Source organism: Drosophila simulans, chromosome 3R (genome assembly GCF_016746395.2).
Source record: "Drosophila simulans strain w501 chromosome 3R, Prin_Dsim_3.1, whole genome shotgun sequence".
NCBI classification, from domain to species: Eukaryota; Metazoa; Arthropoda; class Insecta; order Diptera; family Drosophilidae; genus Drosophila; species Drosophila simulans.
The window spans coordinates 11297122-11321605 of record NC_052523.2 but is presented as its reverse complement, the minus strand read 5'-3'; the positions used below and the strand labels follow the sequence as shown (position 1 = coordinate 11321605).

Below are 24484 nucleotides of genomic sequence, written 5' to 3'. Positions count from 1 at the left end.
TCCTTTTAAGCACATTAGAATATTTGCTTTAATTCATATATTTTTTTAAAGTAATTAGTTATAAAGGTAGTTTTCAGTTTTTCCCTCTTCAATATAGTTGCCAATAGTTTTGCCGATAGTGCGACCTGTTGGCTACACTTGCCATCTCTAAAAACGTGATAAACACGCTCGTTTTGTTTTTAAAGTTGAATCCACTTGTCTGCTCTCAAAATATGGCTCTTTTGACTGAGAAGCGTGTTAAAAAGACACCTGCTCCTGCGAGCGACAGCTCTCCTGAGGAATCCGAGTCTGAGGGCAGCCAGAATTCGGCCGGCGAGGCGAAGGGCAACGCCGGCTGGGCGGATTCCATTCTGAAGGTTCTGAAGACCACCAAGCCGAAGACCCAGAAAAAAACCGTGCTAGCTCGAGCCAAAAAAAGCCAGGCGGCTGTGCGATTCCAGAAAGCCGCCACCAACAAAAAGCCAGGATTCGATTTTGAGATCGAGAAAGCTGATGTCAATGAGGAGGTCGAAGACGACGACGACGACGATGAAGACGAGAAGCCGCAGGCCTCTGCTTTGGATGCCACGCTAACTAAACAGCAGCGCAAAAATGTGCCCCTCCAGCTGCGTGTGAAGCCCAGTTTCCAGGACATGGAGCGTGAACGAACGCTCCGCAAAGTGGCCACTCGTGGAGTGGTGCAGTTCTTCAATGCCGTGCGCATCCAGCAGAAGGATCTGCAGCAGCAGCTGGAGGAAGCGGGTCCGCTGGACAGTCGACAGGATGCAGTGCTAAACAACATCAACAAGCGAAAGTTCCTGGACGTCCTAATGAGCGGGAAGCGCTCCAAATCCACACCCGTAGATAACGCTGTAAAGAAAGAGGAACAGGAAACGGATGACGACGACGATGACGAGGGCTCCAGCGGCAAAAAGAAGTCCGAATGGAGTGTGCTGCGCGAGGACTTCATGACCAACAAGAAGATCAAGCACTGGGACGAGGAAGACGACGACGAGGAGGGTCACAATGATGAAGCTGATGACAGCGACTACGATGATGGGGAGGAATAGCTTTAATTACCAAATAAATGTTAGCTTTTCAATTAAGTTGTGTTCATATAATGGTCTAATTGATGGTTTCCGCCTTGGAGGTCATGTAGATGGCCACAATCAGGCCAAACAGTCCGATAGCCGAGCCAAAAATCTCCACAATGAGGATCTTGACGAAGAGCGCCGAGTTGGCCGCATCCGCCAGGGCAGCGCCGGATCCCACGATGCCCACAGCAATGCCGCAGGCCACGTTCACCATTCCAACGCAGAGACCTGCCCCAAAAGTAGCGAATCCGGTGAACATATTGGTCGCCATGACCGTGCTGTCGGTGATCAGACGCATGCTGCTGAACTTGTTGACGTTGCCGGAAAGCAGGATGGCCGTGATCAGGCCATAGATGGCTACCGCCTCGCAGAAGATGACTGAGATCAGGTTCTTGGTCTTGATGCGAGGCGATCGCACTCCGCCGCCAGCCACACTGCTTCCAATCATGTAGATCCCACTGGCGGCGCCCAGAACGGACAGGGCGCAGGCGAGGAAGATACCCATGCCGGACCACAGGAAGGGGTTCGAGGTGTACAGGAACCAGCCGAGCCCCATGCGCTCACCCATATTGACCATCACGTTGGAGAGGATTATGCCAATCGCGCCCAAGGAGGCGGCACCCAGTACAAACAGCACAAAGAATAATCCAAAACTCATCTTAGAGATCATCTTTTAAGCGAAAAGCTTCCAGTTTACAGAATCTAAAAATCGATTTTAAGTTGGCACGGTTGAAAGAAATCTTTTCGAACTGACAGAATAATCAATGCTAATAGAACAATTAAATGATGTGTAGAAATGTATGCCAATAAAAACAAAAGGAATAAAATACATTTGTGTATTTAGTTAGAAGATGAAATGATTACATAGCAACTTATGTAGGTCGGTTATCAATTCATGGAAATGTGGAAAATCTTAACGATTCGACTTGGCCACGCGCTCCAACTCGTCCTTCTTCTTGATGGCGTAGGAGTTGGAGGATCCCTTGGCGGCGTTGATCAGCTCATCGGCCAGACACTCGGCCACCGTCTTGATGTTGCGGAAGGCAGCCTCACGTGCTCCAGTGCAGATTAACCAAATTGCCTGCAAAAAGCATTCAGTTATTAACTTTATTGTGGCTATTTCTATTTGGACTTATTATAATGGATAAAAATAACTATCTGCTAGTGTTTTTAAATTATTAAAATTTAAATTAGTATGTGTTATCTTTTATTTTAAAGTTAAGGGGAGAAGATCCAAGTGTCTATAAGAATTAAGTAGGTAACTTTCTTAACAACAAGAAGTTCCCTAAAAATTACTATTTTTAACTTCATACGACTTTATGGAATGGGAATACATTTACCTGGTTGACGCGACGCAAGGGCGACACATCGACTGCCTGGCGGCGCACAGTGCCGGCGCGTCCGATGCGCGTGGAGTCCTCGCGCGGACCGGAATTGACGATGGCGTTGACGGTGACCTGGAGCGGATTCTCCGAGGTTAGCAGATGGATAATCTCGAAAGCGTGCTTGACGATGCGGCAGGCGAGGAGCTTCTTGCCGTTGCTGCGCCCCTTCATCATCAGGCCGCAGGTGAGGCGCTCCACGATGGGGCACTGGGCCTTGCGGAATCTCTTGGCCGCATAGCGTCCGGCGGAGTGCGGCAGGTAGCGTGCGAACTTCTCCTTCACGGCAATGTAGTCCTGCAGCGAGATGTCGCTGATGGAGATGTCGTCGCAAGCCCAGCGCCCGAAAAGCTTGATTTCCGGCCACTCGGTGACCTCCTGGGCCGGCATTGTGGCCACGACATCTTCGGCCCAGCCCTCCTCCTCCTGCGGCATCACCTGGCCCGCATCCTGGCTGCTGGCATCCACCACTTCCTCGGCCATTTCGGGGCAATTAAATCAAGCTAGATCTCAAAAAGCGTGCGACTTCGCGAAGCGTACGGCGCGGAAAGAAAGAGGATGCAAAAGAAACGGTAAAAGGAGCTGTCACTTTCAAAATGGCCGCGACATACAACACTGCGCCAAAGGGCTGCCAACTTTGAGGACTATTTGGCGCGGGTTCAAATTTCAGGATTTTCTTTTTTTGTTATCTTTTATTTTCTTTAATAAAATTTATAGACTTTTACTTTTCTTATTGTCCACTGCACCGATATACTGTTAAAAACTTTATTCTTAGATTAAGAACATTATTGTTTATTTTAGCTTTGATAATTAGTTCCGTAAGACTGCTTTTTCCGAAGTCGCTGAAGACGCGAATGAAACAATAATGCGCATAATTTAAATGCACATCACCATACATTTATACTTGGATAAACAAATGCAGCAAAAGCTCGGGTTCATTTTACTGCTGACTTAACATAAGCCCAGCAGTATTTCTGCTTTCCCATTATGCACTGATACACTGAACGAAAAGTTGTTTCAAACAAGTTTAATTTGTAATTGTATATCCCTCTACCTTGTTTATTTCCTAATAGTATATCCCTCGTCCTTGTTCCAGGGCTTGTTTAATAATAGCATTCCCTCTTTTGCACCAAACTTAAAACCATTTGATAAAGGAAATTGGTGCCATATATATGTATGGATGATGTGTGTAACGCACTCATAACAATTTAGCGCGTGCTTCTGATATCTGATAAGCCATCGCCGTAGTCACACTCTCACACATATTGATAAACAAAACGTATATATTTTATTTGTTTTAATATGGAATACTTTCTCTAATAATAATAATGCGACTGTGCAACCTTCTACAACTGCTGCCTCAAACAGTAGCTTGAAATATACAAGTTTATCGTTTTGCGGTAGTAAATATAATACATTCTGAATTAGCCTTCGAAGAGCCAGCGTAGAAACAAACATAACAAACTGCTTAAAATCAAACACGGACACACACACACGATGTCTTTCGTTTGGCAAAGAAATTAAATAAACAAATCACGGTCGTTTTCACACCGTGCACACTCCACAGTCGATTGAGTGATGCTGGTGACTGCGAGCGTGCGAGGCGTGAAAACCAACTGCCAACTTAACCAACTATAATCTTAATAAGTAACTAAGTCCTAGTTTAAAGCGTTTCGGCTGATCGGATTTCGGTTTGTCGGGCGTCTCCTGCAAGCAGTAACTGCGTATAGCGAGTCGTAATTTCCAAAAAATACGCAAACACTGATGTCGTGCGTGTCTGCATGGGGATGGGGGAATGCTCTGATGACTGATTGTTGTTCTTCGTGATGATAATGGAGGGGCGAAGGCTGCAGGAGAAGAGTAAAAGTTTATTTCATGACTTGAGTTTGGCTGAGGTCGAGACTATAGCACTCGCAAAACCGATGGAATGCTGTTGCTTAGAAAATGCATTTAAGAGGATGCATAACTCATAAATGAACTTATTACTGAGCTCATCAGACGCAAAAACAAGTGCGTTACAATATTCTCTTAGACGCGAACCGAGCAATGCAACATACATGAGATAAGGGGACAGTTGCTCCACCGCGAGTGCTATTCTCTTGACCTTGGCTGTCTCTGCGATGATTCACACTTACACTGGATGGCTGGCGACGGCGCCTACTCCTTGTCGCCCATCTTGGACTTGGAGGTCATGTAGATGCCCACGATGAGGCCGAACAGACCGATGGCCGAGCCGAAGATCTCCACAATCAGGATCTTGACGAACAGCGCAGCATTGGCGGCGTCCGAGAGGGCGGCACCCGAACCCACAATGCCCACAGCGATGCCGCAGAACAGATTGACCAGGCCGACGGCCAGGCCAGCGCCGAAGATGAGGTAGCCGGAGAACCAGTTCGTGTTCTGGATGGCCGGCTGCGACAGGGCCGTCTCCATCGAGAACTGCTCCAGCTGTCCGGACAGAACGATGGCGGTGATCAGACCGTAGATGGCCACCGCCTCGCAGAAGATGACCGAGATCAGATTCTTGGTCTTGATGCGGGGCGCCTTCACGCCACCGCCCACGATGCTCGTGCCCGTCGTATGGATGCCCAGGGCGGCGCCCACGACGGACAGCGAGACGGAGAGTCCGATGCCCAGGCAGGCCCACATGTACGGGTTCGAGGAGGCCAGGAACCAGCCCACGCTCACCCGCTCGCCCTTGCCCGTCATCACGAAGTACAGGGTCAGGATGGTGGCCACGGCGAGGAAGAGCCACAGGAACGTTTGGGACACCACGGTGCGTATTTGGGCCGCCATCTTGCTATTTGTTCACTGTCTGCGGATCGGGGGAGCGTTAGCACGTCCGGATTTCCAAATTTTCCAGCTGACACTCACCGAATTGCAGGCGTAATTGTATTTTCTTGGCCGACAGGTGACTGCTCCGTGCGAAAAAAGAATCCACAATCACATGACGTACATTTTCTCTATCACTCGCTATCGAATAATCACGCCACTCGATAAGTGCGATAACACAACCGTGCGCGGCGATAGTCAGCTGGCTATTTTGTAGCCAGAACGTACGCTTCTAATCAACAATGGGAAAATGGCTAGAATGATGATCAGTTGCCACTGCCAAGGGGAAATAAATCAATAGCTCTTCCCGATATTGCGATATATGAACATTAAAACATATTTGTTATTTATCTGTGTTTCTTATTTAGCTATTCATTTTGGCTGCGAAAACTTAAAAGTGCGTACTAGCTTTCTTAGCATTGGCACTCACCCTAGCAGTGAACTAACAGCATGGCCTCACACCATAAGTCAAAACGATATCGATTTAGTATCAGCAATCGATATGATTTAGCACATTAGTGCAATTTTGAATTTAAATTTAAGCGGTTACTTTTCATTTCTGCATACCCATTCAAACTTGCTTTTAAATAAATTTTTTTTAATTCAAAGTTAAATGTTTCATTTTATTAATAAAAAGTGACAGAATATCATTTATTAAATGTGTAAAATTAGCTTTCTATTTCTAAGGTTTCAATTTTTCTAAGGTTGTCAAACATCTAAAGCAAATAAATTTTAGTTTCTACGATCTAACCCCGATTTTATAAGCTTTTATGGAGTCAATAACTTGAACGACTGCATACCTTTTATGTCATTTTTATATTATTACGGACAGCGACAGTTTCAAATGTCTGCCTCTTTGCAAATGCAATTTTCTTGTAACTTTCTTGGCCCAAAAAGATTTATCAGTAGTAAATGTTTGGCTCTCAGATAGGTAATATTTTTTATTTACACTCATTAAATTTTGCCATATAAATGGCGAAGCTCTCGTTTATTTTCATTCGCCTTTGTTTTTTGTATGCATATCAGCAGTCGGAGGCCTGTTTGCAGTTCACTGGCCACCGTGGAATTGCGCCTACGCGCGGAAAACTGTCCTGTCGCCAGCGACTTTCTCAGCTCATTGACTTGGCCGGGAAAGGGCCGGGTCAGGTCAAGATTCCGCTGTGGATGGGACGCACGTTTAACAGCAACCACGTGACGGTAGCGTAATCTAGAGCCACATCATCATTAAATATTTACACTACATTATAATTTCTGTTCTTTTCGCACGCGGCGCGTGTCAGGCTTTCATACACAATTACACTTGAAAAATATTAAGACATATGATTTTAAATTTTTTTAAATAATAAATATTGTATATATAGGTAAATATTGATTAATATTTGAACACGTGCACTATTTTCAAATAACAATTGTTTTGAGCCCAACTTTTTGATTTTCATAAGATATACTCCACATATACTCCATACTTTTTTGAGTGTAAAACAAGTGAGCTAAAGGGATCCGGAGAATGAAATGTCTTACAAGAAACGGAAGAAAAAAAGTCGGAAAGGCGACACAACCGCAACATTCAATTAAACGTAATGTGTTGTTTGTTGTCCCTCGAAGGACAGGTTTGCCCCCCGCCCTTTTGGCCCCACCCTTTTCCAGAGCCCCACACTCCACACTCACGATAATAAATGTAAACTTTTCACTTGAAAAATTCACGACGCGCATAAAGAATGAATAAAATGAGATGTCTACGGATAAGCCGGAATGGTCGTGGGTCTGGGTCAAGTCAAATATCACAAGAGAAATCCATTAACCTGCGTCTTTCTTTCCCTCGACTGATTTTAGTGTGCGGCTTATCTGTTGGGGTTTTTGTTTAGAGAAGTGGAAAAGTAAGGAGAGCTTTGTGCAATGAATATTAGTTGAAATTATAGACAAAAATTACTAATTTTAATTTGTTTAAACCCCTTTGGTGACCAGCTAGTATGGAAGCAATTTGTCAAGTTTAAGGCCTGCCACACTTATGTTCCACTTGACTGCGGAAAAAACCACAACAATGAGGCATATGCAAGGGCACACCTTTTGTTCACCTGCCACTATGGTGCACCAGTGGCAACAGAGCTTAGTTTTCTATGGACCGGAAGTTGGCCGGGCATATAAAAGGCCTTCCGCTGCTTTCCGGTGCAATGTTGCATTTGAAGCGTGCCCCAGACATGAGCACCCAACAATGTGCAACATCCACTGTTGCAGAAGCGTCTGAAGTAGTCCTGGGCACAATGAACTTGTAAGGAGTGCTAACTTCCTACCGCTGGACTGAGACATATGGAAGGCTAATTTGGAGAGGCATTCAGGAAAATGTTTGGTCACCAAAGCGACTTGAGTTAAAAGATTTGCAAATGTAAGGGTTATGTATGTGGGAATTAAATTAAAAGTGGATATCTAATATTCCATGAAAACAGTTTAATAGAATTTACCATATTCAGAGAGTGAACTAGCACTTGGCCAGGTGTTGGTCAGGATAAAGGGAAAAGGACCTGCTTCAGAGTGGTCCATCCTGTGTGGGCGTGGACGAAGACAAGGGGCTGTTGAGAATTGATTTCCTGTTCGGGCATTTAGGCCGATTTGCTGACCATTGGGCAAAGTTCAAAGGGAGGCCAGGTGGAGAGTGGGTGGCAGATGCAGCAGCAGATCAAACGGCCAAGGGACTTGGAGCTTCAGTGGCTGTCTTGGGATAAAGCGGGTCCGTCGGAGGTCAAGTTGGCCCCATCTCCGTCATATCCGGCCTTAATCTTATTTATTTGTTTGGATTTTCCGGAAAGCCGAAGCCGAAAACGAATGTAATCTGTTTTAACTGCTGGATTTTTATTTATTTTTTTTGTTTCGAATGGCCTTTAACTGCTTGTATGAATGAGCAAACTCAATTGCTTTTATTTTATTTGCTCTAAGTGGCCGTCTGGCATTAATTTAATGTATTGAAATGTAATGTAATGGTCAGTCCGTAACTTATGCAAATGAATTCAGTGAAATTTGCCAGTCCGATTGATTTTTCCACTCTTTATATTTATTTGTTGCTGTTTTTACACGTGGCAAGTGCGGTTCGCTAATGAAATGCAGTTCATTGTATATATCGAGTTATAGCCATTTATCGATGGACTGACTGGCTGAAAGGGCACTTCATAAAGTGTTTTTAAGCATATGTTGGATATGTGGGTATATTCTCATTTTCCACTTGTGTATGTGCAAATAATGCAATCAACATCTGTGAATTTGTTCGCAAATGAATATGTTTTTACTTGTGCTAAATTGCAGTATCCTGGTAATTTAACTTACCTTATGGCTAATCAGGAAGTCCATAATTTTGGAACAACCAACCGACTGGCACTGGCAATTTGCAATAAAACACTGTCAAAAATATTATGTACACTTTTGTGGGCCCATCTGCGCTTTGCTCTTCATTTATTTCATTAACTACAAAGGAGATGAATACAGGTTCAGCTAACTCGGCTGAACAAAAAAGCAGCCACAGGCACTTGGCCAAAAAGTGACAAATTGTTTCAATTCAACAAAAGGCAAAGGAGTCGCGACAGCGAAATGAGTAAGATGGCAAAGGCACAAAAAACAATAAAGCCAGCACAATAATGGCCTAGACCGAAGATAAAAGGGGTGAAGGAGGCAGCAGTTCGCAGGGAGCCGAGCTTTATAACCCTTTTTTACTCTCGTCCTCCGCAGTTGGCACACTGAAAAGTATTGGAGCAAGAAACCAAAGGAAGCATAGTGGAAATATGAACTTCAAACTGAAGTAATCGGATGGTACCATAGATTTTTGGGGGAATAAGAACTTAGATCATTTATAATAAATCTATTTTATAATACAAGAGTTTTTATATCCGACTGTAATATTTCTTGCATGTTTAATATGTTTATGTTTAATACTGTCATCAAATGTCGTACGTTTATTTTCAGTGCAGCGCTTTTTTTTCGTAGAATCCTTTTCAGTTGTTTTGCAGTTCGGGCTTCTTTGTGTCATTAGCCGCCGTGTCCGTGTCCCCGTCCGTATTCGTGTCCTTTTTATCTGTTGTACATGACATTTTGGCCTTTCTCATAAGTCTTGGACAGGCGAGCAGAGAGCCGGACAAAAGGTAGTGTCGCCCCAAGAATGATGACGGCAATTTGCGGCTGATCCTGTCCACTTCCTTTTATTCGCCAGCATACATAATTATCTTAATTTTATCTAAAAACAGGAACTGAATTTCTGTCGGTTTTTTTTTTATTGATTTCGAATTGCATCGTCATCGTCGTTTGCCAATGCTGTTTTGGACACGCTCTGTTTTTTATTTAAGGAATGCACTGTAATTCTGAAATCCAAAAGTAAATGAAAGTAAATAAATATAGAAAGAAATCTGTATAAATTTATAAAAAAAAATTGATCATTTAAGAAGGTTTTAGTGTTAAATAGTAAAGCTCGAATATCTATATGTCTTCCCAATGTTTTAGCAATCCTTTCAAGGATTCAGACTGCCATGTCCGCATGCAAATTCCCAGCGAGTGATAAAAATTGACTACCTGCCCCGGAATAGAAATGCAGTTTGGCAAGGCAAATATTTCAGCGTAAGTAAACTACATTAGCAACTGGGGAAATGGAAGGGGCGTGCGGGGGGTGTTGGTCCAAAAACGAGTGGCAGTATGGGGATGAGCTAGTTGGCCCTTGGTGTGTTTGCCCGTGCGTCAGGTGCAGTTCAACCAGGTTCAGTTTGGCTGCATCCTTGGCTCCCCAGGTGCCGCACTCGCCCCATTACCAAGTCCCAAGTTCTCTACATTACCCATCCGCCCTGTGAGCCGTATTTGTATCCGTGCGGTTGACAGCTCAGCGGAGGAGGAAGGCTGGCCAGAAATATAAAATCGTTTTGCTACAGGGCCAAGTTGAAAATGATAGAAACGTTAATCAGATGTTTATGCATAAGCGATACATGACCCAACTGGAAATTGCACTAGTAAGTGAAGTCAAACAGTGAATACTTTAAATATTTCAGTTGGGTACTTGAACTTTGTGCAGCAGGTATCTGAAAGATTTGTGTGTGGATGCAATGAATCAATGTGTTCCTTGTAACTTGTTCCTGTTTGAGGTGTCTGGGTTTCATGGTAAGTCAAAAAAGGGTTCTTGTCATTTTCAAAGTGTTTTAATCAATCTTTAATAAGCAGCGACCACCATGAAAGTGTCCTTCGTTCGCCAGTCAAACATTTGTCTAAAATGCGGATTTACAAGTTAAATATTGACTGAAGCCAGCTAGTCAAGTCCCGAGTTAGTGAGACAGATTGCCATCGAAATATGGAGTCGAGAGCAGTGACAAACAAATGCGATTAAAACTTTGGCCAAAGACAAACAAACAAAAGTTTTAAAGACTTCTGGGCCGCAGCAAAGCAGCCGAGCAACAAATTAATGAAATAGTTTTGATGACTTTTGGCCCACCCCCTCCTCCACCCTAAAATCATCTTCAGCCCAAAATTCCATTTCCCCACACTCACAAGCACACACACACATACGTATAACTGTATATCACATGTGCAATGAGCGCAGTTCTGTGGGCAATTAATCGAAAGTGTTTGCTGCATAAATCAAGGCGACTTATCCGTGCCGCCGAAAGTATGCAAAGTTATTTGCCAACCAGGAATGCGGCATGCGCCGTAAGTTATGCCAACTATGCCACAAGGAGCACTTCTCCTGATTGTCTACGTGTGTGTGTGTTTGTGCGGGGTGTCTATGGCGCATAGCAGTGCGTGTGTGTGTGTGCGTGTTTGGTGGGGTAATCAGGCAGCAAGTAGGTCAGCGGCAATCAAAGCCAGAGATCCCACGAAATGGAAATCAAATTGTATTGTGGCCGTGTCTGCGTTTCGTTTCCTTTCTCTTCTCTTCGGTTGGTGTTACAAGAAATTATTTCTGTCTTCCAAGCCACTGAATAGAATGCATTTATTACTATCTTAAAATAAGTGATACAAATATATTCACAAAGTCATTGATTTGTAATCAAAACGTTTCCGTGTCTGCTTTTAATTTTCCTTGGAAAGTCCAAAACAAAACTGTTTGCTTTTAATCATTTTACTTTCTTGAGATTTCCGGATTTGGCTAAATACATTAATACACGTAATCCATAACTTTTCTATTCAATTAGGGGATATTTAAGTACCACTTGCAGACAATGTTGTTATGGAAATTCCCAAACTCCGATCTGGTTTTCCCATCCCATGAACTCATTTCCCGCTTCCTCCAATCTCAAGGCCTATTTTCCAACAAATTGCCTCCATTCCAAGGAATGTGTATTACCAAGTTTAACCCTAATAACATTTGCTTTTTATAGCCGGGCCATCCCTGGCAACATAACACGCCCTAATGCCAATTCAATTTGACTGCTTCTAATTACTATAAAATATCGCGGATGTTTAGCATTAATGAGGTCAGTGCGATGGGAGGTTAAACCAAGTGCCGCTCCTTCAACCTGCCACCACCCACCAAGAAGTTCAAGTACAAGTTTTAATTGAAATTTAAGCACTTAATTTGCCCAAAAGCGGAGAAAGGAGAAACTCATTGATTGGAGGCTTTTTGCAGGGCAGCCGATAGAGTTTCGTCCTGTATAAATAGGTTTCCACTGAGGTGGTGACCCCGAAATTGATGTTGTCGTGCAATAATTTACACCGGCCATTTCTCTCCGTCTTCTTATTTATGTGCCGCAGATGTCACATGTTCCTTTGTTACTTTTGGTCAGCGCAATTTGGCCAAAAAAGGGGTTGCCAGCAGTGTTGGCAAATTAAAAGTGATTTAAAGATTAATAAATATGCATAAAAAGGGGTTGTAGTATAACAATATTAGTCATTCGAATCTAAGTTATATTATCAGTGTTTTTAGGGAATTTACTTGTCATTTATATTTGGCTGCACTATTTCGGTTTCTGGGCGTGTTCCTTTTCGAATTGGTAGCCCTGCGTGAAATATGGCGCAAGTTCATGAGGTGGCGACATCAAAATGATGATGATGCCTGCGAGTCTGGCGGCGGTGACAACATTGTCGACGTCTATTGCAATCAAGAATTTATGTTTTCAGCTCGCAGTTTGTCTTCGCAAAGGAAGGTGGTTCTTGGCCCGCGGGACTCTTAGCCATCCGGGTCTTGAGCTCTCCGGTTCCGGCAGAAAGGAGGTTAGGGATTGGGCTTGGGCTCTGGGTTTTTGAATGCCTTCGGTTCGAGTTGGCCCGCTCGCTTGGTTAAACGCAATTTAGCTGCATTGCTCAAATTTCCGCTCCACTATCGCGTTACCTTCTTCCACATCTCACTCTCATTTTGGCTTTCATCTCCCCATTTTCCCATTTTCTACTATATGTATGTATCTGAGTTGGCTGCCGTGACTTGTTAGCCGAGATGGCACGAAGTTGGCCATAATATTTGAGTTGGGTTAGCTGGAATTTGTGGGTCAGGTTATCGTTTGCTCACTTGATGCTTGGGCAACATCTTTTCGATGAAGGCTTATTATAAATTGGAGTGACATGTGTGGGTGCTATAAAAAGCTGTGAAAATTCGAGGAATAAAAAATTTTAGAAAACAGAAAACCCTACTATTGGAACATAAAAAGTGGGGTACTTTTCTTCAGAGTATTAAGATAACTCATGTGTTCCGCGTTCATGTGATTGTATACTATTTTTTTTGGGCCAAAATCAATTAGGAGTAACCCCGGGCATCTCGGAATCATTCCAAGGTGGCCAGCAGGTTATGCAGTGGGTTTGGAGCGAAAGTGAACATCATTTGACTGGCAACCCGGGAAAATTTATGTTGGGGAGTCCAACACAAAAGGGCGGACAGTCCGTTCTTGTAAAGTGCAGTGAGTGAAGGAAGGACGGACTCCCACTTGGCCAAGACGGCAACACCTCCGTGGGATCTGCGTACTGCGTGGGCTGTCTGGCGATAAGAGGCACTTGTCTTGGCCGTAATGGATTATTCGACATTTTTCACGTGTGTGTCTGCCTGCCCTGCGGTTAACGCTCAACGCATTCCAAGTCCTACACGTGGCAAATATTAATTTACTCACCATTTTTCGGGGCACCCTTGGCTTAAATAAGCGGCTTCAGTCTATTTACGGCGACTCCCAACTATGTATGTATGTATATTGCTGGGGCACATTTTCAACCGGCGATAGTCATGTCAGCTGCCTATAAATAACCCCAGCCTGACATCAAATAATCATGAAGGTGTCAGCTTTGACTACATTTAGAAACGACACGCCCATATCTTGTGTAAAATATGAGCGTACGGGGAGAAGTTCCTGGCTTAAATGTGGCTTTTTAGGGAGGCTAAGGCTTTAAGGCCTAATTTCAAAAGGTTAGGCACGTTTATTTATAAGTTAAGGAATTCATTCATTCATATTATGATGTAATACTCGTATTATTGGTAAGTAGCACAGCGATATATATGTACATATATTGACTATATATCTAGGACAAGTCAGACTCAGCAGTTTCATCATGCCCCCGATGATCCTCAGTCCACAGGATTTTTCCCACCCAATGGCAACTTTCTGCTCGGCTTCTTTTGTTTGTGTTTGAGCTAACCGAAAAAGCGAAAAGAATTTTGCGATTTCCATGCACGTTTTGCATAGCAAAAGGCGAAGCGAAAAACAACAGAACCCAAAATGGAAAATTGTGTGGGGAAAAGCGGCAGGCGACAAGCGAGTGCAAAAGAAGCTGAAAATAAAACATCAATTTTTATGCGACAATTTATTGCGTTTCCTCCGCTTTTTGCCCAACAACCACCCCAACCCACCCCCTCGCAGCTTTTGCCGAGTGGCGAGCGTGTCGGGCACGTGTTCTTTGTATTTTGGGCATACCTTTGGGCGTCTGATTACATAACAGAAAATGTCAATGTTTGTCAGCCGGCAGCTATTAGATTAGACAAGGTGGTTACTCGGGATCCCGGGCCCTGTTTCCCTTATTTCTAAAATGCTATCCATGCACCGGGTAAAAAAGGTCTCACCTATTTATTAGTTTTATTGCAAATTTTACAAAAAGTCTTAAAGTTCCGTGTCATAATTTAAATTTTGCCCTTTGAAAATGAAGCATTTTATCTTTATTTAGTTTCTTTTTCAACATAAGCATTTTTATGTTATTTTTTCCAGTGTAGAGTGGTCGCTGTGAGGCGTAAGGCAGATGACAGCTTAGATGCGGCCGTGTTGACTGTGTGCGAATTGTCTGCTAATCTTTACAAATTTGAGGTGCGCATTTGTTTACGAGCTCGCGATGGCAGCTTCCGTTCCATGACTTCTGGCTAAGCTTAGGCTTTTCCGTTGGCCAGAAAAGTACTGAGCTCAGTGAAGCATTGTGCCAGAAATGTGGCCAATAAATGAAGTATACGCCTCGTGGCCGCAGGTGCTTTAACCACTAAAAAGCGAACGGTACGAACAAAATTGTAAGCTTAAACGTGAGCTGCATTTACTTTAGAATTAGACAGAGTTTTTTTGCATGCAAAAATATTTAATAGAATAAAACAAATTTTCGTTTCCTAAGCTAAGAAAAATTAAACTTGCAATGTGAAGCATTTTTGACTTTCACAAAGTTTTATCATCAGAAATTCTCATTTATCCAGGTTATAATCTTGATTTTGTGTTGGATATTCTGAAGAGAATCTGAAAGCCATTTATCTCAACATTAATGACATTTTTTGGAGCTAACAATATTTGGATTGGAAAATAAAGGATATAACAAAACTTGCATATTTCATCTTGTCGCTTGAAAATACGGAAATAATAGAGAAGTTGTACAAAGAAAACGATTTCATAGAGAAGAATTTCATTTGAAATAAACTTTCTCCCATTGGCCTCAAATTTTAAAATCTATTTAAATGTAAATTCGAATTTTCATACCAATTCTTTTAAGTTTGTTTGGGGATATAATAAATTTTAATAAACCGATTGCTGTTTCTACAGTCAGTTATTTTCCATACATCTCACGCTCGTCTTATTCATTTTCTGATTTTCATAATTGTGTGTTTGCCATTTAATCCTGTTGTTCGATCAATGAAGCCTGATTGCAGCCCTTAAACTGCAAGCCTCCACCCAATTGAACCATTCAACCGTGCCTTCAACCCGTTCGCAATGCATTGCTATCGTTTTCAGGCAATCCGTGACGCAACCCGGCCATCCGGCAATCCGACAATCCGGCAATCCGACAATCCATTTCCAAGCAGTTAGCACTCGGGCGCATTAGCAGCCACCCATGGCCGCCCTTCAATGCCGTTTCAAATCGGCAAACAAAGCCCGTGGCAAATGGTAAATGAGCGCACCAGACGTGTCTCAGCAATCAGCCAAAGATCGGATTTGGACGCCCCATCAGATATGCAATTAATTTGGCCATCAACACACCACAAGTCGCATTCAAGCCGAAAATTTAATAACGCTTGTAATTGGGATTGTAAGATGGCTGATTTTTTTACTCCAACTTAGCTTAAAGATGCGGATTCCACACTGTGAAATATTTAATATGAAATGTCTGTGTGGAAGGTGCACAAATCTTTGCCACATTTTCTGGCTGATTAAACTCTGTAAAATATTTTGCACTCATTCCTGGACGCAAAATTCCACAGCGGCACGCAGCAGTGAAAATGCCAGAGATTCAGCTCACCCTTTCCTTTTGTTCATTATTAATTTTCTTTGATAGCCAAATTTCTGCGGGTGACCGAGGCTATAAAAAATAATGATTGCAACTTCCTGGCCAAAACGGAAGGGCAAAATTCCAGGCTGCAGGCGCCAATAAATTAAGCTTTATGCGTGGCTAATAGAAAAGAAAAAAAAGAAATGGCCACCTGAGTGCGGCGCACATATGCAAATTGTTGTGGCACTTGCACACACACACACTGGCATTCAAGAATACATAAATTACGTGCTTAAGCAACAAAGGGAGAATGGCAGAAAAAGTTGCATAAAAATGTGTAAAAAATACACTATTTTTAAAACGATTTGCATTGCATGAAAGGAACGCATAAAATGGAGCTAGCAACGGGCTCTATATGCTCTATATTGAAATAAAAATGGGGAAATTGTGAAATGCAAGGAGGCACATGCCAGCTGCGTCGGTGTGCGACTTTTTAGCATAAACTTGAAGATCTGTGCGACGACAGGGCGTATGCGTAATGCAAGTGGTTGCACAAAGGTTGCCCATATCCTTGTTACTGAGGGCACTTTCCGTCCTGACTTTCTGCCAGCCAACCTTTCGGCTTTATGAGGTGAGCCGTAAAATATGAAACGCTTTTGAGCAGATGCCTTTAAAATGGCAAAGGCTAACAATGGAAAAATCTGATTAAGAGTGAAGTTTATGCGCAATGGAGTGGTTGGAAAAATCAAGGCTCTTTTACAATGTACAATGTGCAATTTTCAGTGCTCATTGCAATGGAAATATTACAAGAACTACGAATCTGTTTTACAATATGTATACCCTTTAATTTACTTGCTGTCTCAAATCTCATTTCAATTTTATATTTATAGGATATTATTTGAAGACATTCTAATTGAAGTACTTTCGAATTTAAAGGACACACTCTTAGGCTGTCATTTTTAATTTTAATTGGACTCCATTTAACGCAATTTGGTTGAACAAGACTTGTTGGCAGCTTGATTGAAATCAGCTTTTTAAATTGTAGTAAACACGTTTGAATTGAGGCTAACGGAATGCACGTGCAAATGAAGAGCAATGCAATTTGATGAAGTGTGGCAAAGAAATTAAAGTAATAGTTTTACCAAATTAAAAAGGATTTTAGCTTGTGTGTTTTACACTTGCTCGCCTCTTAAATGGCTTAAGTAATTTTTGATGACTACTTAAGAAGTAACATTGTTTGCACTAGAATGTTTTTGTTGTTGGTAATCCCAAAGGTAAAGGGAAACTCCAGTGCGTTTGCTGTGTGGTCTGTTTTGGCCAACTTCTTGGACGTCTTAGAGTAGTTGCCATGCAGCTTGCTTTGTCATGTGTCCAATTGCATCAGCCAGCCGGGTTGAATATCCTGTCAGCCGCTGCGAGGTGCCACATCAATCAGGATGCAAGTGCTCCAACTGAAAGGGAAGAAAGACTGAAGGAACAGCTGCTGACATTGTCTATTTGCCGGATTGCATTTTTCAGCAAACTTAATTAATTCTCCGGCTCAAGACGTAGAGTTCGTAATAACAGCTATCATAATGGTAATGGTAATGGGTCATGATGAGACAGCAGGCAGGCAGTAGCTCATTGAATTGGCAGGGCCATAAATTGCATCGACCGCTTGATTTATGGCCAACAGCCATGTGCAAGCCGCCCAAGGCCTCCTCCTAATTTGGCACTTAAATGCAGGGACGTGCGTGGGCCGCCTACTCACGGGTTGACTTATGTCCAAGTTTGCTCGATTCCACTCTCCCAACCCTTCACTCTTTCCACCGTATTCCCGATTTTCCCAGCTTTTCCCGCTTTTGCCGGGTAGGCATATGCACACGTCCTCGCTAGCGATTCCCATCACGCGCCGCAAAATGGTGTTACGTGTTTGCCGCCTCGGATACTCCGGTGACTGGAGTCCTCCGCATCATCGCCATCTTGCAACTCCCGTGCGAATTAAGTGAGTCAGAGATGGTCCTCTGCTCAAAAAAGCCATCTTAATTTCCATCTGGCTTAAGAAAAGTTTACAAACTAGTTGCAATAAAGAGGCCATTTAAGTAGCTAAGCATATGCCATTTTTGGTAATTTCTATAAAGTTAGTTTACATATTTAAAGATGCTTTTAATATATATTAATAGAACTAATGAAAGTTAAATTTAGTTTAAATAATTTTCCTTTCACTACAAAATAAAATGGTTTCGCAGTGGCAGAACATTTTCATTAAATACTAGCTAGCTACTTCATCATCGCTGGAGGGCTGTTGTCAGTTCCCGCTGCCCCTTTGCTTGCCCCCTTCAAACGGCGCCTCTGTGCTGCTGGCATATTCAATAATTGGCGCCCCTGGTTATGGGGGCTTCCGTGGTGGGGGATGGGAGTGGGCGATGGTGGGGCTGCTCATAGTTTGACGTGCCGCCGGAAAGGATGCTGCATTAAATTCCGCGCGTTTCACATCAGCGCAGGCTCTGCAAATTACTGCGAAAATTGATTCACAGGCGGGTGGTGGCGGGAAAACGGAGAAAAAGAGCACATCAGCTAACGAAAAAATCATTGATAGTTATGCCTGTGTGGTTTTTTCACACGTTTACTGCGATTTTTTATGTGGGCGCAGCTGGTGAATTTGTGCATTTTGCACTCGTTAAAATAGATGCAGTTTTGTTTTTAGATATACTAGTTGGCTTTAAGCGCTTTTTAGATTAATAATAGCGCTTTATGATAAATTTCACAGCCCTATACTTATTAATTATAAATTACTGCCTATATCGACCATTGATTATGATATTATCAATTATGAACTATTTTTTAATGGATTATCGAGATGGTAACATAAATTATTATGTTTAAAATCCTTTTGAAAATAGATGTAATAACTAAGTAAATATGAATTATGCAGATTTTACCCGGTGCTACATATCTAATGACACATTCAAAGTACTATTCTATAAGGTATGAACATAATTGAGTGAAAATGTAAATTTATTTGGTACTTTTTCATGCTGTTTTACCATTCAAATATTTATAACAAGCCGGCACAATTTTGTGCTATTGCTATTTAACACATAAATATATTATCTTTTTTTTTTATTATTGAACAATCATTCAAGCTGCGTATTCAATTGGCATCTGACTAAATTTAGAAAATTCTTTTTCCGATTCCATTGAGCTTCGTGAGCGTTACTTGCACCTTAATGAACTGCCAATTGCGCGTTGTTCAATGCTCACTACTCCACCAATTGGATTGGAACTTTGCCCCTCCCCCTTCCCCCATTTTCGCTCTTATTTTCACTGTTTTTTTGCATTCACTCTAATTGAATTGTTCGCCGGTGCAATTTAATTTCTGCGCAAAAGCAAAAACAAAAGGCAAAGACATGCACTCTGGGGAAAAAGGTTAAGAACGCCGGTAGATGGCCAAAGGGTAGGTAGGGTGGGTAGGGGGGTGAAGAGGATCCAACCGGTTTGCAAATGGTTGCAAGGTCACATGGGGAGTGGGGGCGTGGCAGGGGCTGTGGCGGTTGCAGAAGTAACAAGTGTTTTTCGGCTGCCGGCAACAAGGAAACGACAATGAGAAAAACGTGAAAGGTAACAGATGCGTAAAATAATCGCTCTCCAACAAAATGAAACAGTGGCGCGCCAAGAATTTCCAAAAGGGTTTCTAGTTTTCGAATTTTATTTGTGGCTATACCTATCGATCTATAAAAGTAAGAGATCATACGATCTACTTTTAATCTTAAGTTTCGTAAATCCCTTATTTAATTGACTGCAAAAGGGCATTAAGGGGCTTTAATTTGATTGAGAAAACTAGAAACAAACAAATAGCAAGACCGGCATGTATATTATTTTACGATACCCATAAATGTTTACTTTCATTAACGTAAATATTACCAGACTGCTCCCCATCGAATCATCGGTCTTCTTCTCGCACAACAGCCACCGCCTTTGATTTTCATTCTCGAGCAGTTTTTATACACCGGGTAGAAAAAATAGTTCTGGTTTTTGAAGATATTTATATAATATATAAATATATATATGGATCCAAACAGTCTGCTATATATTTTATTATTATAAGAAATTAATGAATATATTTTTTAAAGATATTTTGCCGAAGAAAGTGTTAAGTCAATATGTTCGCTTACTGTATGCTAAGAATATAATGTTTCTTAGGTTTTCTATAAATTTAGAACATTTTTAATACTTTCATGTAAACTACACGTTTTTCCGCTGGTGTAGCCGAAGGGTTTAGAGAACGAAGACGAAAGAAATAACAGTGCGAAACAAAACCAAACAAAACAAAACAAAGTGAATGCCGAAAGAAGAGGCTAATTAAAGAGATCGAAGGCACAGAACGCTGTTCGAATTGAATGCCATATCAGTCCAAATCGAATCGTTGCCGCGAACGCAGCTCTCTTCAAAAGCGGAAAAAATATCAAAAAATATATGTATATAGTTCAACCGATCGATCGGGCGAGAAAAACGACATTGACATTCAAGCGGGCGCGCTAATTGATCCATTGGAAGCCCCCTTAACGCCCGGGTCAAGTGCTCTCAATTGGAAGTGTCAGGTGGCAGCATGGGGCATCTGCTCCCCGTTCCCAACCCCCTTCCGATCCCCATCTCGATCACAGTTCCGCTGTTATTGCTGTTTTTGGGCGCCGCAGCGCCGGTTTTGGCCAGATCCGATGACCAAACCGCCTGCGGATCGCTGGAGATAAATGAGATTGCGGACCTGCGGAAGCTGCAGAACTGTACGCATGTGGTGGGTCACGTTCGACTGGCCTATGTGGATCTGACGGATGTATCCGGCAATTATAGCACGGATTCGCTGGCCAGCAATGTGACCGAGATCAGTGACTACCTAATGGTGTATCGCTGCACGGGTCTGATCAGCCTGCAGGCGATATTCCCACGGCTGCGTATCATTCGTGGTCAGGAGCTCCTCTTCGATCAGTACTCCGTGGTGGTCTACGAGAATCGCAATCTCCGGGAGCTCGGCCTGGTGGAGCTGTTGCGCATCCAGAGCGGCTTCATTCGCGTCGAATCGAATCCCTTGCTGTGCTTCGTGGAAACCGTCGATTGGATGTATTTGATGGGCAATGCCACTCGGCATCACTTTTCCCTCAAAGTGAGTGAAGATATCTTTGGGAATATGTTCCTTAATATTAGGCAAATATTGGATAAATAACTTTCTTATTACCCACAGCACAACAGACCGCAAAGTCAGTGTCCCTTGTGTGGCAGCCTGTCAGCGGACTTCGAGTTCATCAGGAACTCCTCGGAGCGCTGCTGGAACGTGAATACGACACAACTTCGCCCCCAACCGCCCAGACTGAAAGACTGCCCCATTGCATGTGGCCTAAATGGATGTGATAGTGCGGGCAAGTGTTGTGATCACAACTGTGTAACTGGTTGCTATTCCCAAAACTGCTCCCTGTGTGCAAACTACCAGGGAAGAATGGGATGTGTCAATCAGTGTGTCGCCAGCTATGAAATAAACAAGAGGAGGTGCATAAGTCACAGGGAGTGCCGGGAATTGGGAAGGATTCCCCTCATACGCGGCTATCAGTGTGTGAAAAAGTGTCCGGGAAACCAGAAAGAGATTCTGGACGCCAAAGGCATCATCCACTGCCAGGTGGAGTGCAACGGCGATTTTCACGTGAAGAGCGCTGCCGACCTGGAAGTTTTACAGGACTGTGTGACCATCAATGGTTCACTTACCATCGAACTCACCAATATTAAAGGTGTGTTTCATATCATAGAAGATTTATCTAAAATTCACTTATATAATTCATTTTCCAGAGAAAATAGTCGATGCCTTGGAAAATGCTTTGGCGAGTGTTAAAGAGATCACTGGGTATCTGAAGGTCATACACTCTGCGCAGCTGATGTCGCTCACATTTCTGCAGAATTTGGATGCCATAAGAGGGGATAAGCTGGTGGAAAACAAGTTAGTTTAAGGGGCAAAAATTGTATTGAAATTCTAATATTATTATTTTTCTCATTTCAAGATACGCCCTGTACGTGGTGAATAACTACCATTTGGAGCACATTTGGCCACCCAATCACCTGGTGATCATTCAGCGCGGTACACTATTCTTTCACCTGAATCCCCGCCTGTGCTACGAGAAAATCCATCAGCTACAGGGCTCCCTGAAAAGCGGCGAAAATATATCTGTGGCAGATGTATCCCCCAATTCGAACGGCGAGCGCGTGATTTGTGGCGACGCGGTACGCTCCCTCAATCCCAAAGTGGAGGACCTAAATTCCACTGCGGTACGCATCATTCTGGACTACATGGACTGGGAGGGCATGGAAACGCTAATAGGATATTCGTATCACTACAAGGAAGCCCCGGTGCAAAACGTGACCATGTACGATGGTCGGCATGGTTGCGGTCATGACAAGTGGGTGTGGACTCCTCGCCCTCACCAAGTTTACCTACAGTGATTCTGTTTATAATTTTGCAGCTGGCTGATGGACGTTGTGCCCAACCAGAGTCGACGTCATGTGATAAGCGGTCTGAAGCCCTACACACAGTATGCGTATTTTGTGAAGACCCTCACCAGAACCGAATATCATATTCAGATAGATGCCTACTCGAAAATCGGCTACTTCCAGACGCTGCCCGATAGGCCAAGTCCTGTGCTCCGAATATATGGCAACTCGGAAATCAGTTCTCAGATTGTGAGTAGTTTTTAAAATATATCTCTCAGCTCTAAAACTTTTTCCTTTTCAGCTTCTCCACTGGTGGCCACCGAGTCGTCCGAATGGAGTCATAAAAAATTATTTTGTAACCGCCGAAAATATCAATGTTACCCAGGAGGCAAAGGACAAAAATTATGTGAATATTGAACTGGAAAATGCTAAAGACATCGATTGTGAGTGCGCTGGTGTACTGCCCTACTATTCAGGTCCTCAGCCGGATGACGAGGATTACTACAACAAAGAGCAAATCACCTACGAGGATGCGTTGCCCAATCTCATTTATGTTTCGTAAGTTAGGAAAATATGGTATTCTTTGAAGATTCAATAGAAATAATATAATATTATACCATCTATAGGCGCAATCACGACTATCGCAGAAAGGAGTTCGAAAAAGTGATTAACTATGAGCACCTGCTGTCCATTAGGAAGGATGATGAGCCCACCAGACCGCCCACAACCACTCCGGCTCCCACAAATGCAACCTTGGCTAAGGAGAGATTGGCTGCAATTAACTACGAGAATTATCGCCTAAATAGCGAGAAGAAGCAGCGCGATCTCCAGGACTTGGACCAGCAGAAGTACACCATCCGACATGCCTTGCCCAAGTGCCAAAACTCCCACGCATCCGTGGTCCAACAAGTGGAGGAAAAATGCATGGCTGAGGAGCCCTTGAGTGGCTACGAACTGCCGGGAAACCAGCACTTTTACCGCCTCTCCCAGTTGGAGCCGGAAACCCATTACCGGATCACCATACGGGCTTGCGTCGAGGGCGTGGTCAACGGGTGCTCAACTCCGGCGGAGGCTGTGATCAAGACTGCCAGCATCCAACTGGAGCGGTTCATCAAGGGTGTTTAGCAGAGATCCCTAAATCACAGACTTTCTGTATCCGCTGACAAGTGATAAATGCTAGACCCATATGAGGATATAGGCGTGTTGAAAACTGATGATGATGAAAGTGGAAACTCCACTTGTTTAACATTTACTATATCTTTATTTAGTGTTCTTGAAAACTTGACAAAGAGAGACCGTTAGACCTCTTATTTTCCAAAACTATATTTGTGGTAGTTTTGCTATTTAGAAATTATTTAATAAGTTATTACAATATGTTTTTCATATTTTTCGGTTTTTAACATTGACTATTGTTAAAATGTTTAAGTACAATCCGTGTCATATGGGCCCAACTATGTATTGTAAGTCAAGTGACTGTAGTTCCTCCAAATGTATTGTAAATGTGTAAATGCCAAACAAATCCTCGACAAGCGACCAAATGCTTTCATCAAACCATGCTAATTTGACTTATCAGCTTATCAGACTTAGCCGCACGTCCTTGCAATGTGTGCCAGAGCCAGAAACCGTTCAAAGGGAAAAACCCTCACTGACAGCAGTGATTCCTGAGATCCTCAACTTGGCCCGAAAAGCGGTTACCTTTCTCTCGAGATTGGCCATGGCATAAGCCTAGGCGAAACTAACAACAGCAGGCTGCCTGGAACTTCCAACGCATGCCACTTAATATGCAAATATGCCGCAAAAGAGCTTTAAACTTTAAAACACTGACAAAAACTAGAACTAATCCCCACCATCGAAAACTGGGCGGAAAAGGACTAGGTCGAGACGATGCTTTTGCTTTCGGAGTGGAGTGGAGTCAAGTCGAGTACGTGTCATGTGTCGCCTTGTTTGTGGCCAAGTTTTCGGCGCAGCTGGAAAAGTTCCATGAAAACGTGTCCCACTCAATGGGGAAAAGCGGTTCGTGATTGACGCAGGACTAAGTATGAGCGGCGAGGGGTGAGCGGGATGCGGGGAGCTAAGGACGCTCAGAGTGCCTGCAGAGGAAAAGGATTTCAATTCTGCCGCTGACACTGACGCGCAATT

At 43.1% G+C, this 24484-nt stretch overlaps 5 protein-coding genes across 5 annotated transcripts; 2 read left to right on the top strand and 3 right to left on the bottom strand.

Moving 5' to 3' along the window:
* Positions 1–97: 97 nt before the first annotated feature.
* Positions 98–1085, top strand: LOC6728041 (RRP15-like protein). Its single transcript, XM_002103357.4, has one exon. It carries the CDS (start codon positions 213–215, stop codon positions 1047–1049), a length of 837 nt encoding a protein of 278 aa, XP_002103393.1. The 5' UTR covers positions 98–212; the 3' UTR covers positions 1050–1085.
* On the bottom strand, positions 1034–1790 carry LOC6728040 (V-type proton ATPase 21 kDa proteolipid subunit). The gene has a single exon (XM_002103356.4). The coding sequence runs from the start codon at positions 1741–1743 to the stop codon at positions 1105–1107; it is 639 nt and encodes a 212-aa protein (XP_002103392.2). The 5' UTR covers positions 1744–1790; the 3' UTR covers positions 1034–1104.
* Positions 1791–1895: 105 nt separating this feature from the next.
* Positions 1896–3050, bottom strand: LOC6728039 (40S ribosomal protein S5b). Its single transcript, XM_002103355.4, has 2 exons — positions 2414–3050; positions 1896–2154 (listed from the first exon to the last, which is right to left on the bottom strand). Exons 1-2 carry the CDS (start codon positions 2936–2938, stop codon positions 1987–1989), a joined length of 693 nt encoding a protein of 230 aa, XP_002103391.1. The 5' UTR covers positions 2939–3050; the 3' UTR covers positions 1896–1986.
* Positions 3051–4590: 1540 nt separating this feature from the next.
* Positions 4591–5488, bottom strand: LOC6728038 (V-type proton ATPase 21 kDa proteolipid subunit). Its single transcript, XM_016176709.3, has 2 exons — positions 5330–5488; positions 4591–5270 (listed from the first exon to the last, which is right to left on the bottom strand). The coding sequence occupies exon 2, from the start codon at positions 5249–5251 to the stop codon at positions 4613–4615; it is 639 nt and encodes a 212-aa protein (XP_016034655.1). The 5' UTR covers positions 5252–5270; positions 5330–5488; the 3' UTR covers positions 4591–4612.
* Positions 5489–20246: 14758 nt separating this feature from the next.
* LOC6728037 (insulin-like growth factor 1 receptor) lies at positions 20247–23896 on the top strand. Its single transcript, XM_016175335.3, has 7 exons — positions 20247–21035; positions 21114–21651; positions 21710–21857; positions 21919–22314; positions 22378–22594; positions 22647–22903; positions 22972–23896. Exons 1-7 carry the CDS (start codon positions 20484–20486, stop codon positions 23468–23470), a joined length of 2607 nt encoding a protein of 868 aa, XP_016034654.1. The 5' UTR covers positions 20247–20483; the 3' UTR covers positions 23471–23896.
* Positions 23897–24484: the final 588 nt, after the last annotated feature.

Coding starts and splice junctions, on each gene's coding strand:
- LOC6728041 (XM_002103357.4), top strand. CDS start 213: ATGGCTCTTTTGACTGAGAAGCGTGTTAAAAAGACACCTGCTCCTGCG.
- LOC6728040 (XM_002103356.4), bottom strand. CDS start 1,743: ATGATCTCTAAGATGAGTTTTGGATTATTCTTTGTGCTGTTTGTACTG.
- LOC6728039 (XM_002103355.4), bottom strand. CDS start 2,938: ATGGCCGAGGAAGTGGTGGATGCCAGCAGCCAGGATGCGGGCCAGGTG. Junction 2,155..2,413: donor CCTTGCGTCGCGTCAACCAG/GTAAATGTATTC, acceptor TGCTTTTTGCAG/GCAATTTGGTTAATCTGCAC.
- LOC6728038 (XM_016176709.3), bottom strand. CDS start 5,251: ATGGCGGCCCAAATACGCACCGTGGTGTCCCAAACGTTCCTGTGGCTC.
- LOC6728037 (XM_016175335.3), top strand. CDS start 20,484: ATGGGGCATCTGCTCCCCGTTCCCAACCCCCTTCCGATCCCCATCTCG. Junction 21,036..21,113: donor GGCATCACTTTTCCCTCAAA/GTGAGTGAAGAT, acceptor TATTACCCACAG/CACAACAGACCGCAAAGTCA. Junction 21,652..21,709: donor CGAACTCACCAATATTAAAG/GTGTGTTTCATA, acceptor TTCATTTTCCAG/AGAAAATAGTCGATGCCTTG.